The sequence below is a fragment of the Engraulis encrasicolus genome, chromosome 6 (assembly GCF_034702125.1).
Source record: "Engraulis encrasicolus isolate BLACKSEA-1 chromosome 6, IST_EnEncr_1.0, whole genome shotgun sequence".
In the NCBI taxonomy this organism is placed as follows: domain Eukaryota; kingdom Metazoa; phylum Chordata; class Actinopteri; order Clupeiformes; family Engraulidae; genus Engraulis; species Engraulis encrasicolus.
This window is the reverse complement of record NC_085862.1, coordinates 22878915-22891414: the sequence shown is the minus strand read 5'-3', so window position 1 is coordinate 22891414 and position 12500 is coordinate 22878915. Positions and strand designations below refer to the sequence as shown.

At 47.3% G+C, this 12500-nt stretch overlaps 1 protein-coding gene across 6 annotated transcripts in view; it reads right to left on the bottom strand.

Annotated features, from left to right (window-relative positions):
- Positions 1-12500, bottom strand: part of nfia (nuclear factor I/A) — a 204500-nt gene that overhangs the window by 21743 nt on the left and 170257 nt on the right. For 2 of the 6 annotated variants that reach the window (XM_063200960.1, XM_063200963.1), the window contains exons 6-8: positions 11772-11899; positions 8839-8889; positions 2850-2984 (exon numbers count right to left, since the gene is read on the bottom strand). In XM_063200960.1, coding sequence (XP_063057030.1) covers positions 2850-2984; positions 8839-8889; positions 11772-11899 — 314 coding nt within the window. The remainder of the gene's footprint in view (positions 1-2849; positions 2985-8838; positions 8890-11771; positions 11900-12500) is intronic. The other 4 variants (XM_063200964.1, XM_063200966.1, XM_063200961.1 and 1 more) reach the window with 3 other exon arrangements.

Below are 12500 nucleotides of genomic sequence, written 5' to 3'. Positions count from 1 at the left end.
TGAGGTTGATGATTTCCAGCCCAAGAAATGCTCAAAACCCGCCTAGAAGCACACAATTCTATTGATTTCTATGGCAAAAATTGGGCAGGTTTTTCTGCTAAATGCCATTTTTTCCCGCACACGGCCATCCTAACCAGCCCAATTGGGCGGGAAACAGCCCAATCTGGCAACACTGGCAGTTGGGCCTATGAGTTAATCTGGAGGGGTGTGTGGGGATATCAGGGTGGGCGTGTTGAAGTCTCTTAGAGGCGAGCATATCTGAGTGCAAATATAGATCCAGCACTGACAGAGCGGCAGGCTGTGGCATACAGTGGACAGGACAAAGCAGGGGTGCATTTCTTGAAACCAAAGTTGCTTACTACATTAGCTACTTTGTTGTTTTCAATGCACTTTCCCATTGGCAACTACCGAAGCTGCTAACTGCTAACAACTACGCTTTCCAGAAATGCACCCCATGGCAGCAGGGCCGTCGCAATAAGGGAGGAAAGTGGGACTGTGTTACCGAGGCCATGTAGTAGGGGCCCACCCCACAGGGAGTCCCTTTTTTACATATTAATATCATATGAAGAGGATTGATTGAAGTGTGTTGTACAAAGGGCCCAGACCTTAGTACTACGCTCCTGCAGGGCAAGAGAATGGGAAGGCAAACAGGTGACAGGGGAGTGGAGAGGAGAGAGCAGGCAGCCACCATGCTGCACCCTTTCGTATTATGGGCTGCACCCACCCCATCGCATTAAAAAGCACAGGATTAGTTCCACTTTGCAAATCGCATTGCTTCACTGATTTTATTTCCCCCCTGCATCTTTTGAATTTGTTTTGTCCCTCCTTGTCCTGGTCCTTGACTGCAGACTTCCCTTGAAGAAGATATACAATCTAGGCGGTGGATTACTGAGGTAATGCGGGGGGAGGGGGTGGAGGACTCATTTTTGATTTGGCTGCTTTTGGATTTTTTTGTTAGAAGAAGTAAAATATGTCCATTTAGAACAGGGGTCTCCAACCTTTCTGGGTCTGAGGGTTACCCGACGGCTACTCGTTTGTTCAAAATCATCTACCAATGTCGAAATATTCTTTTCAAATCCCACTATGATTGCATGATTATTTGGCTCTCCTTAATGATGCAGTTTATTGGGAAATCATCTCGTATTTAACAACTAAAATATAACGACTAAAACCTGAACCAGCCAACAAACAGAAAATATACCCCTTCCTCACAACTGCATGTGTATGTGACAAATATAACTCCTTGTATCATAGTTCCTTTACATTTTCATATTGTCAGCTTTATTGTTTTGTACATGAAGTCCAAAGCCTGATGAACAAACTAAACTTCTTTAAATTAATTAAAGACACAAGGCTAATTTTCTTCACCCCTGGGTAAGTAAGATAACTAATGCTTGGTTGATTGGTTAGAAGCCTTACATCCCTCCCCCCACAGTGTCAAATGTAAAATGTAAAATCCCAGCCTTGACAGTAATACTACTTCCAGCACCGCCTAATCCTTCCATTTTTCCAGCTTATGGTTTTATTTTTAGGTCAAAATATTATGTCTATTAAGACTTCAACCATCAACATTCCAACCCTGATTTTCTCAATTCTTGTGTGGAATACATGGAATGTTGGAGCATCACAACAGCATCTCTCGGGCCTTTTCTCTTCACACTTTCGAGACTTATTTCCACCTCCTCCTACACCCACACCTACACACACACACACACTCCTGAGTTTACTCATAGCAGCTATTCCTCCGTGTTTGATGGACGTTTTGTAATATTCCATAATGGATGCGTCCCAATATTCCCGTTACGCTTGGTGACCTTGCAGGGCCGGCTCAGACCAGCGAACGCTGAGCGAGTGGCTCGGAAATGTGAGACGCCGAGTGCCGCGAATAGCACCACGCACAACACGACGTGACACACGTGGCAACCTCCCACATCTTCCACAATCCAGCGGGGGGGGTCAGGCAGAGTTTATTTTCTTTCTAATCTGTCACAGCTGAGAGACTTTTGTCAAGCGACAGTGCGTGGAGAAAACCCAAGGTCCTGTCCGCTCATAATCAGCCAGGTTTACCTACTATGGAGATCCCATGCGGCCCACGCAGCGGAGCGAAGAGGGAGCAGGAGCAGGAGCAGGAGGGACCCCCGAGGTCGATTTAGAAGCACACCAGCACCTCATTGATCAAACAGCAGCAGCAGCAGCAGAGGCAGCTAGCACTGCTGAGGCGGCACCAGACCACCACAGTGTTTGGACGACTGTTTATGCCAAACGCAAACAAATAAGGCCGGGCCGAGCCAGGATGCAGGGAATAATAATAAAAAGGGTTTTTTCAGAGAGGGAGAGAATCAGAGGATTTTCTCTGGCAAGCCACATGCCAGCACATTCACATAGTGAGCCGTCCACAATGGTAGGATCACCGCACACGCAGACAATTACTCAAGACATACAGACATGAGCCAACTAATCAACACCAACACACACGCACGCACGCACGCACACACACACACACACACACACACACACACACACCACGATCAAGACCCTGACTGGCCAGCTGTACTGTATGTGTAGTGTACACACAGGAGCAACAGTGGTGCACAGCAGGTGAGAAGCGGAGGAGAGGAGAGGAGAGCTCCCCTTGCAGCAGTTGAGGCAGGGACCCCCGGACACACGTGAGGATAGGTGGGTGGGGATGAGAGAGTGGGGTGGGATGGGAGGATGTGGGGTGGAGGTGGAGGTGGGGGTGGATTGGTGGAGTGGTGGATGGGGTTGGGGAGGGGGGTGCAAGGGAAGGAGGACTTTCCCTGACAGAATGGTGGGAGGTGAGGGAGGTGGAGTGGGGGGGTGGACCTCACCTCTGGGGCCCGTTATGACTGGCCGATGATGGTGTGTGAAAGCCGTTCTGGGGGAAGAGGAGGAACTCTGCGCAGGCACGGGGCTGCTGAAACCAGACTTCTCTGACTTCTTTAATGGGGTTGGCGATGGCATTCCTGGCAAGAATGATTGATAAGTGCAATTTAATAACGCAAGGACATGTTGGAGATACTCTACAAGCCTGCAGGTGGGAGGAAGGGAGGGGCAGAGGACAGACCAGCAGAGTGGAGTTGGGGAGGAGGACGGGGGGGGGGAGGGAGTGCAGGTCTACCGGGGAAGACTGGTGTGTGGTTCCTTCGGGATGCTTCAGAGATCATGGGATACTTTGGGCCGGGATGCTTGGAATATAGCTCTCTGACACCTTCCACTCAATGCTGACAGTGTGTTTTCTTTACTTTTTTCTTGAGCCAGGATTGTAAATGCCAAGGAAATGCATTTATTATTTTTAAAAAAATCTTAGTCTTGTAAGGAGACTTTAATGGAGTGTGGTTGAAGTGTGGAGAAAACAGGTCTTCCCATTTAAAATGCTTTGCAGCCTTAGAATGAGCTCTACGTATGAGCATGATCATGTCCAGAGAAATACCATACATTGCTCTTCTACAGTGGGTGAAGCTGGCCTCTATACAGTGTGCTGCAGGGGAGAGTGTATTGCACTGCGCTGTAAATGGTTTAGGTTTACATCTGGACAGTATAAGCTGGCTAACTTGCTGATGGTCTGATTACACTGACGATTTGAGAGTAAAAAATTGAGATGTACGTTGGGTATGCTGTACATGAATATTCGCACTAAAGTGATCGAGATTTAAAATGACCAGGAGACTATGACGTTACGACAGACAAGTGGATATACAGGCCCACTCTGAGCGCATTCAGGCCGACTGAGAACCGTGCTGGAGCCCGTTCCCGCACCTAATCGCGAACCGACCGTCGTGTTCACGCCACAGATATTTGCGTTCGTGAACCGGAAAATTGGTTCGCAATGCGAACCGCAAAATACCAGGTTTTTCTCTGCGAACCGTGACGACAGCGTGGTCGTCAGCAGGTTAATCCGGGTAACACAATCACGTGCGGAAAAAGTTCAGAGCCCGGTATGAACACTCGCGGTTCGCAGACAAACACTTTAGTGCCGAACTTAACTGGTGCGAGCACCGACACCGGCTCCGTTCTGGTCGGCCTGAAAGCCATATATGTTAACTTGAACTTTTTGTCTTCCAGGAAGTGAATTGATTTCATTGGGCATGTACGTGTAATTTCTAAAGAAAACATAACCTCCTTGGCGGAGGTAGCAAAAGATTTCTTTTAAAAGCAACCTAAGATGTGTAAAAATGGACAGAGCAGGTGGTGTGGTGTGTGCGGGATGGCTGATGAAAGTAAGCATGAGTAGTACGTGTACAGCAGTTTGGTGAGACAGCAAACAGAGGAGGACTGGGGGGTGGGGGTGAACGACAGATGATGGAAAGATAGTTCAGGGCTTTGCAGAGGCACACAGGATTGGCACACATCACAGTCTGTCAGGCAGCAGCAGCAACATCCCGGATAGACTCAGTGGGTGTGGGCTGAGCTGGGCCTCTAACACGCACACGCACACGCACACGCACACAAACACACGCGCACACGCACACGCACACGCACACACACACACACACACGCGCACACGCACACGCACACGCACACACACAGGCTACAGACCGGAGACCCATCAGACCCCACTGCACATAGCATGCACAGAGCAATGCAGAGACACACTGTCTGGTCTTCTCTCATTGTCCCCAAAACCCCTCTTTCTAACAACCTGATACGTTTATCCAAATGTGTTCTTAATGATAGATTCCCTGGATACGGTATGATATTGGTTTCACACATGATTAGTCCTTTACAGTTGTTACTATTAGGTGTCAGTATTTAACCTGAAGGAGAAGTCTATCATGTTTGTATCCAATAATCTCATACAAATGTTCCCCAAATGTATTAGGTGTATTAGGAGCTATAGAAACAGAATGAAACGACAGAACAGAAAGACGTTTCTTAACCATCCCACAATCTGTCCATCTACATTCTAGTACCTGAATTATTTCTTTTGTTTAACTCACAAACTCATCTAATGCTATTGTAAATTAGCTGCCATAATTCCATTTTATTAGCATCCACTCCTGTCTAATCATGGTGAGCCTCGTTGACCATTTCTCCATGTCCACATCTCAATTTGACTAGCACTGGCATTAGCAAGCATGCATTCAAGCATTCCATTACATGACCACATGCGCCTCACGTCACGCAACAAGCTTGATTTATTCACATGGGCTGTTTTTAGCAGCACGTAAGGAGGTGGCTTGGCATGTGATATTTCCATCGGAAGCTCTACAGCATGCTACGTACTGTACTTGTTCAAATGTTGCTGAACTGGAATGTGTGCAAGATATAACTTAAGTAAGTGAGTATGGGTGTGTTTGGAGAAGTCTTGATTTCTTTGGCCCTAGTGAACACACACACACACCGAGACTGAGACTTAAAAATAGAAAGGGCGCTGAAATGGCCATGTTGATAGGTATCCTCTGATTCAGAGGTTTTGACAATGCTTTCATTGCAAAATCAGCCAAACAAACTAGCTAAGTCATTGGTCATCACCACAAAAAAAGGATTCTCGCAGGTACGCACATGTACGCACATGCAAACACACACACACACAACACATGTATACACAGACGGTGTGGTTACAAAGATTTCCGTTGGAATCATAAAAAGTTCAAACGCACCACCACCATGTTAAATCACTTAAATATGCTCAAATTCAATTTTAGTTTTGAAAGACTCTATTGTTGAGTACGAAGAGAGGACCATCCATAGATGAAGTAAAATAATGCTAAGAATAAATCATTTTTGATAAGAAAGTCTAGTAAATTTGTATCTGTGTGTATCTGTGAGGCTATGGACAAGTGTGTGTGTTCTTATTGAAGTTCCATTCCATCATTTCTGTCTGATTATATTGTTACACAGAGGTGTGCCTGTGATTGGACATTTGATTGTATATTGTACAGTAATACTTTGCACAAGTATAACACTGTATGTGTGGGTATCTAGTCAAGTGTGTCTTCTGAATGCATGCATGCACGCACGTGTGCATGTGTGTGCATGCATGCCCGTGTGTGTGTTTGCGTGTGTGTGTGTGTGTGTGTGTGTGTGCGTGTGTGCGCGCGCACGCTTGCTTGTGTGTGTGTGTGTGTGTGTGCGTGCATGTGTGTGTGTGTTTATGTGCGCGCTCGCATGCCTGTGTGTGTGTGTGTGTGTGTGTGTGTGTGTGTGTGTGTGTGTGTGTGTGTGTGTGTGTGTGTGTGTGTGTGTGTGTGTGTGTGTGTGTGTGTGTGTGTGTGTGTGTGTGTGTGTGTGTGTGTGTGTCTGGCTGTGTTGCTGCTACAAGGCCTGAGGAACTAGAGTGAGTAATGAACACTTGAAAAGGTTCTGTCAGTTGGAATCAAAGCACAGACCTACTCAGCACTTTCTCTCTTCCGTTCGGTTATTACACACTGCTGTTCCTTGTCTGTTGCCTCCTTTCCTCCACTCCCTCTGTTCTCCTGCTTCTTCTGCTCTCTCTCTCTCTCTCTCTCCATCTCTCCCTCTCCTCTTTTCTCCTCCCTTCCTGACAAATTGACAGCTAGTTGGACTGGTGCGAGGTGATTGGCTATCGAGCGTTCCACTGCTGCCTCACGGACGCTGTCTATCCGTCTGGTCCTGATGTGGATGGCATCTACCCACCACATCAATCAGCGGCGGCCCGGCCCGGCCCGGCTGGGAGAAGCTGCAGCCACGCCAAGACTCACACACGCTCCCCCTTCCCTTCCTCTGCTCCCACTCTCTACATCTCTTCTCTCTCTCTCTCTCTCTCTCTCTCTCTCTCTCTCTCTCTCTCTCTCTCTCTCTCTCTCTCTCTCTCTCTCTCTCTCTCTCTCTCCCTCTCTCTCCCTCTCTCTCTCTCCTATTCTCTCATCATACATATTCTCTCTTCATCCATCCCTTTCTCATACTACATATTCTATCGTCCCACTCCCTTGCATCCCTACATTCTCTCATCTCCTCTCCTTTGGACACTTTTTTTTAGCTCTTTTGAATTTCTGTTTTTTTCCCCTTCTTTTGCTTACTTTTTGTCCACTTTCTTTCCAGAGCTCTCTATTTTATCGCCAGTGTGCTCTCAGTCTCTATCGCTTCCTGTCAGATAATCTGTGTCTGGGTCTCTCTTTCCTCTCCGTCTCATTTTCTCTCTTCACTTTTTTTTTGTGTTAAACCCACTCCTCCCCTCTCCCGTCTGTATCAACAGATTTCCTCTCCGAGTAATCTTACCTACTTGGTTTTAAATTGTTTCCACTTTCACCTGTGTCGTTAGTCTCACTAGTTAAACTTTCCTCCAAAAGTGTCTTTCTTTCTAGTCTACACTTCAGTTTCTAACTTCTTACATTGCAACCTACTGAAGTTGCTGAGAAGATTACTACAGCAAACTGATGGGAAAAAGTGAGCAGTGCAAACCACAAACATTTTCTTTAGTCAATGTCCATTGGCGTCCATTTCCTTTAGATTGGGGAGCCCTAGGGGGGTGTTTAGAAGGATACAGTTGAGAGGGGGTGGGGGCATTAGCCCATTTCATTTTTTTAATAGTAAGGGGGCATTGGCAGGCTTGTGATAAGGTCAAGGGGGCGTTGGGAGGCTTAGGATGAGGTCCGGGCAGTGTTTGCTCAAGAAAGGTTGAGAACAACTGCTTTAGATGAACTAGTTCTACATCTAAGCCCACTTTTTCTCATGACCTATAAGTACTCACATTGCTTTTTCTCATGGCTTATACAGTATGTGCCTACTCACTGCATGGAAATGGATCACCTTACAAAACAACCAGTCAACAATCTGAAAAATCCCCTGTGAAGCACTTGAGCCAGCTCCTTCAGACATTCTCTTATCAACCCCAAGTGTCCTAACACTGACTGCAGTGCATGCTGGGAAACTCTCACACATGCGCGCACGCACGCATGCACGCACACTCACTCACTCAAATGCATATTTCACAGTGGAGTCTATCAAAAATCTTTGACCATTGGAGCCAGACAAGCAAAGCATTTCCACGGCAAGCAAATTGAGGAATAACATTGTGCATTTCTTGACAAGACGATGACAAACAGACGAGCAAAATAGCAAAGGGGACATCATCACCATTGCCAGATGAGGCTGAGAAGACTATAAAGTACATACACTACACATACAAAACATATGTAAATCCATATGTACATATGCCATCATGCACTTAAAACACACACGCACGCACGCACGCACACACACACACACACGCACACACACACACACACACACACACACACACACACAAACACACACACACAGAATCAAAAGAGATCACACAACACACAACCCATGTAGCGTATGTAGCTCTCCTGGGCTCCCATTCTCCATGCATCGCTAACACAAGACCCTTTAACGTCAGCGCTTCATCATGTCACTCCTACGTCAAATGACAGTATCGGTGCACATGATCCACAAACATGTCCGCTCACAAGTCATTCCATTTTTTTCAGGGCCATTAACAGCTTGATGCAACCACAACCACAACAACAAACAGACAACAACCACAACAACAACAACAACAACAACAACAAACGACAAATAGCCATAATGGGCATGCAGGGACATCATGGCAGCACAGGACAGCATAATGCAATTTGGCTCATGGACCAGTGCATTTTGGACACAGTCAAGACTCCGAGTGATGGTGGTGGTGTTGGGGGAGGGGGGGGGGGTGGGGGTTGGTGGCGGGGGGGGGGGGGGACCAGGACAACAGGACAAGTCAACAACAGACTAGACGACACAACACACTACACCTGTTGGTGAACAGGGAGTGGGTGGAGGGGGAGGAGGCAAGGGAATGTAGAGGGGGGTGGGTGTTTTAGAGGGTGGGGGGGCACATGGAAGTGGTATTACCTTGTCTTGAGATGAACGAACTAGCTAGCGAGCCACGCAGTTTATATCCAGCTTTAAAAGAAAAAAGGGGGGGAGATAAGGGAAAAAAGGGAGCAAAAAAGGAAGAAGGGAAGGAAGAAAGAAGGAAAGAAAGAAACAAAGAAGAAGGACAGAACAAAAGAGGAAGGGTGAATACAGCGCTGAGAAATGCATATTACCTCATCAATTAACCATTCATGTTCCCAAGACTGACCACACAGCCCACTCATGTTACACACACACACACACACACACACACACACACACACACACACACACACACACACACACACACACACACACACACACACACACACACACACACACACACACACACACACACACACACGGGCTATCCATAAACACAATAATATTCACACAAAATGGGGCTCAAAAGGGGGCATTCATGTAGCTTTGTATCTTTGAGTCACGCCACGCACACATGCACTGACGCACGCAAGCGCGCCCACATATAGTACACACACATACACACACACACACACACACACACACACACACACACACACACACACACACACGCACACACACAGGCACACACACGGGCACACCCTTCCCTAAGGGGACAGACAGACAGACTACTTTTGTGGTCCTGTGCTCTGAGTGAAATATTAAGGGCATTGTTGGGCAAGCATTGAGGAAAATCGAGTGTAACCAAAGTGTGTAGTCTGGTCTCGGTGAAAAGCTCGGCTTTCTCTCCCTAAGCAGAATTCTCTTTTCGGTGGATCTGCAGAATGACCTCATCCTGCTGCCGCATGAATGGGGGGACAGGTTATGGAGATGGCTATCTGCACCGTCTAAGGACATGAGCGTCTTTGTCAAATCTGGGACACGCCGCATACGGTGGAGCCGGCAGGATGGGTTGCTTGTGTGTGCGTGTGTCTGTTTGTGTGTGTGTGTGTGTGTGTGTGTGTGTGTGTGTGTGTGTGTGTGTGTGTGTGTGTGTGTGTGTGTGTGTGTGTGTGTGTGTGTGTGTGTGTGTGTGTGTGTGTGTGTGTGTGTGTGTGTGGTAGTGTGCGTGTGTCCGTTTGTGTGCGTGTGCATGTGCGCGTGTGTGCGTGTGTGCGTGTGTGCGTGTGTGTTGGGGGGTAGTGAGTGTGTGTGAGTGTGTGTGCGTGTGTGCGTGTGTGTTGGGGGGTAGTGATCGGATAACAGAGCAGCCGTGTCACCTTTTATGTGTCCAGCAGTTATGACACAGAGAAAAGGCACCGCTGAGGGAGTGCAGTTGGGTGGCACAGCCTTCACTGGCCTTAACACATGCACACGCACGCACACACACACGCACTTTGGTGATTGCTCCTACACACATACCCACACTCGCACTCACACTCACACACACACACACACACACACACACACACACACACACACACACACACACACACACACACACCCACATACACACACACACACACACAGAAAGACCGATAGACAGACAGACAGACACACACACACACACACACACACACACACACACACGCACACACGCACACACGCACACACACACACACACACGCACGCACGCACGTGCACACACACACACACACATACACACGGGTCACTGAATATGGTATGAAGACTTTAAGTTGCAATCAGTGTTCATAACTTTAAATCTAACCTTAAATATATCTGATATAAAACATGTGGCAAGCGCAATCAAACTTAATCAAGATAAAGAGGGAGAAAAAGCTGAAAGAAGAAAATAAGTTGCAGGAGGAAAAGATGAGGAGGCATGAGAGAGAGAGAGAGAGAGGAAGAGGGAGAGAGAGGGAGAGAGAAAGAGAGAGAAAGAAAGAAAGAAAGAAAGAAAGAGAGAGAGAGAGAGAGAGAGAGAGAGAGAGAGAGAGAGAGAGAGAGAGAGAGAGAGAGAGAGAGAGAGAGAGCAACATCACAGATCTGAGAGACAGAACATACTTCAGAGTGGGACAGATTTACTGTCTCTCTCGCACACACACTGCGGCTGGTTTCTCAAAGGCACCTCTCCTAGCCTTCAGCAGACACATACGCACGCACGCACGCACGCACCGACGCACGCACACACACACACGCACGAGCATCTTGCACACATGGTAGGAGAATAAAGGAAGAAATTGATACAAAAGCACTGCAAATACTTACATTACATCTAACACAGCACACACACACACACACACACACCACTACAAGCCCATCTAAACCAAACAGACACAGACATATAAACTGCACGTGTAGTTCACACACCACACCAAACCTTCCCCTGTATTCTAAATGTGTCAGTTTTTGTCAGTCTTCATGAATAATCTGGTTGCTACAATATGAACTACAAACACTAAGAGCCGGTGTTTTTCTGGACTGGCTCACCAAGTTTGCCGGTGGTTGTTGTGGCAGGATGCAAGTGCATTCTTGTACACTTGAAATATGTGAGTCAGTATTTCTATCACGATGACATGTGTAACTGTGCACATGCTCAGAGTGCTTTCACCACATCTATGCACGAAGGCGTTCCCTGTAAAAGCATTTTTATTATCTGTTGTTTATTTGTGAACTCGATGGTGAGCACATAAGTCAGTGCCGCTGAGCTTCTGGGAGGCCGGTGTAACCGAGGTCATCCCGCGCTGTCTGCCGCCCCTGGGCTCAAACCCGCCATCTCACAGCAAACTCTGGCATGGAGGGGTCAGACGCGCTAACGAGGGAGCTACAGGCCAGGCCACTCGCTCCGCCACCAACGTGTCGGTATGAGGCACCAGGACAGAGGTTTTGCTAACGGTGTATGCCACGGTAGCTATGCTACGCTAGCTGGCATCTGTTGCACTGGGCTGGAGAGTGGTTGGTGCCAGCTAGGCAGGGTGGCTTGGTTGGTGGGTGGGTGGGTGGGTGTGTGGAGGTTGTGACCCACGGAGGCTGGTGCTAACTCTTACCTGGCTCCACATCGTGCCAGCTGCTGGCTTGGCTGCCGCTGCCCGGTGAGCGCCCCTGCCCAGGGTAGTAGGACTCCTCGCCCGGACTGTCCACCTCGTCCTCAATGCACTTGATACGCTTTGCAGAGCTGGAGATGCGTGCACACAAACACACACACACACGCACACACACAGATACACACACACACACACACACACACACACACACACACACACACACACACACACACACACACACACACACACACACACACACACACACACACACACACACACACACACACACACACACACACACAGGAAAGGAGATGTAAAAATAATTAATAATAAGAGAACATAGACAAAACACACTTATTACATTTATTTAAAAATGTAAGATACTGTAGGCTACATGTACAATTTACATGTACAATGCACTCGGCCATTATGGAAAAGACAACGGATGATTTTGTCATACTTTTATCATTTACTTATTGGGATGTAGTCTGTTTCACCACCTAAGCTTTTGCATATTCAAGTGTCGTGTGTGTGCTCAGGAACATTAATTTGTGCTAATGTATGGAATTCTGGAGTAAGCCTAATTGAGCATCAGTGAGTGTGTTTATTTATGGGTTTACACAAACTTTCTCTAGCTCCCAGTGGATACATTATTTTCCTGACGTTTATCTCACCTCAAAATTCTCACGTTTCCCTTTCTACAGCTTATTCCCAACACACCACTTGTTCTTG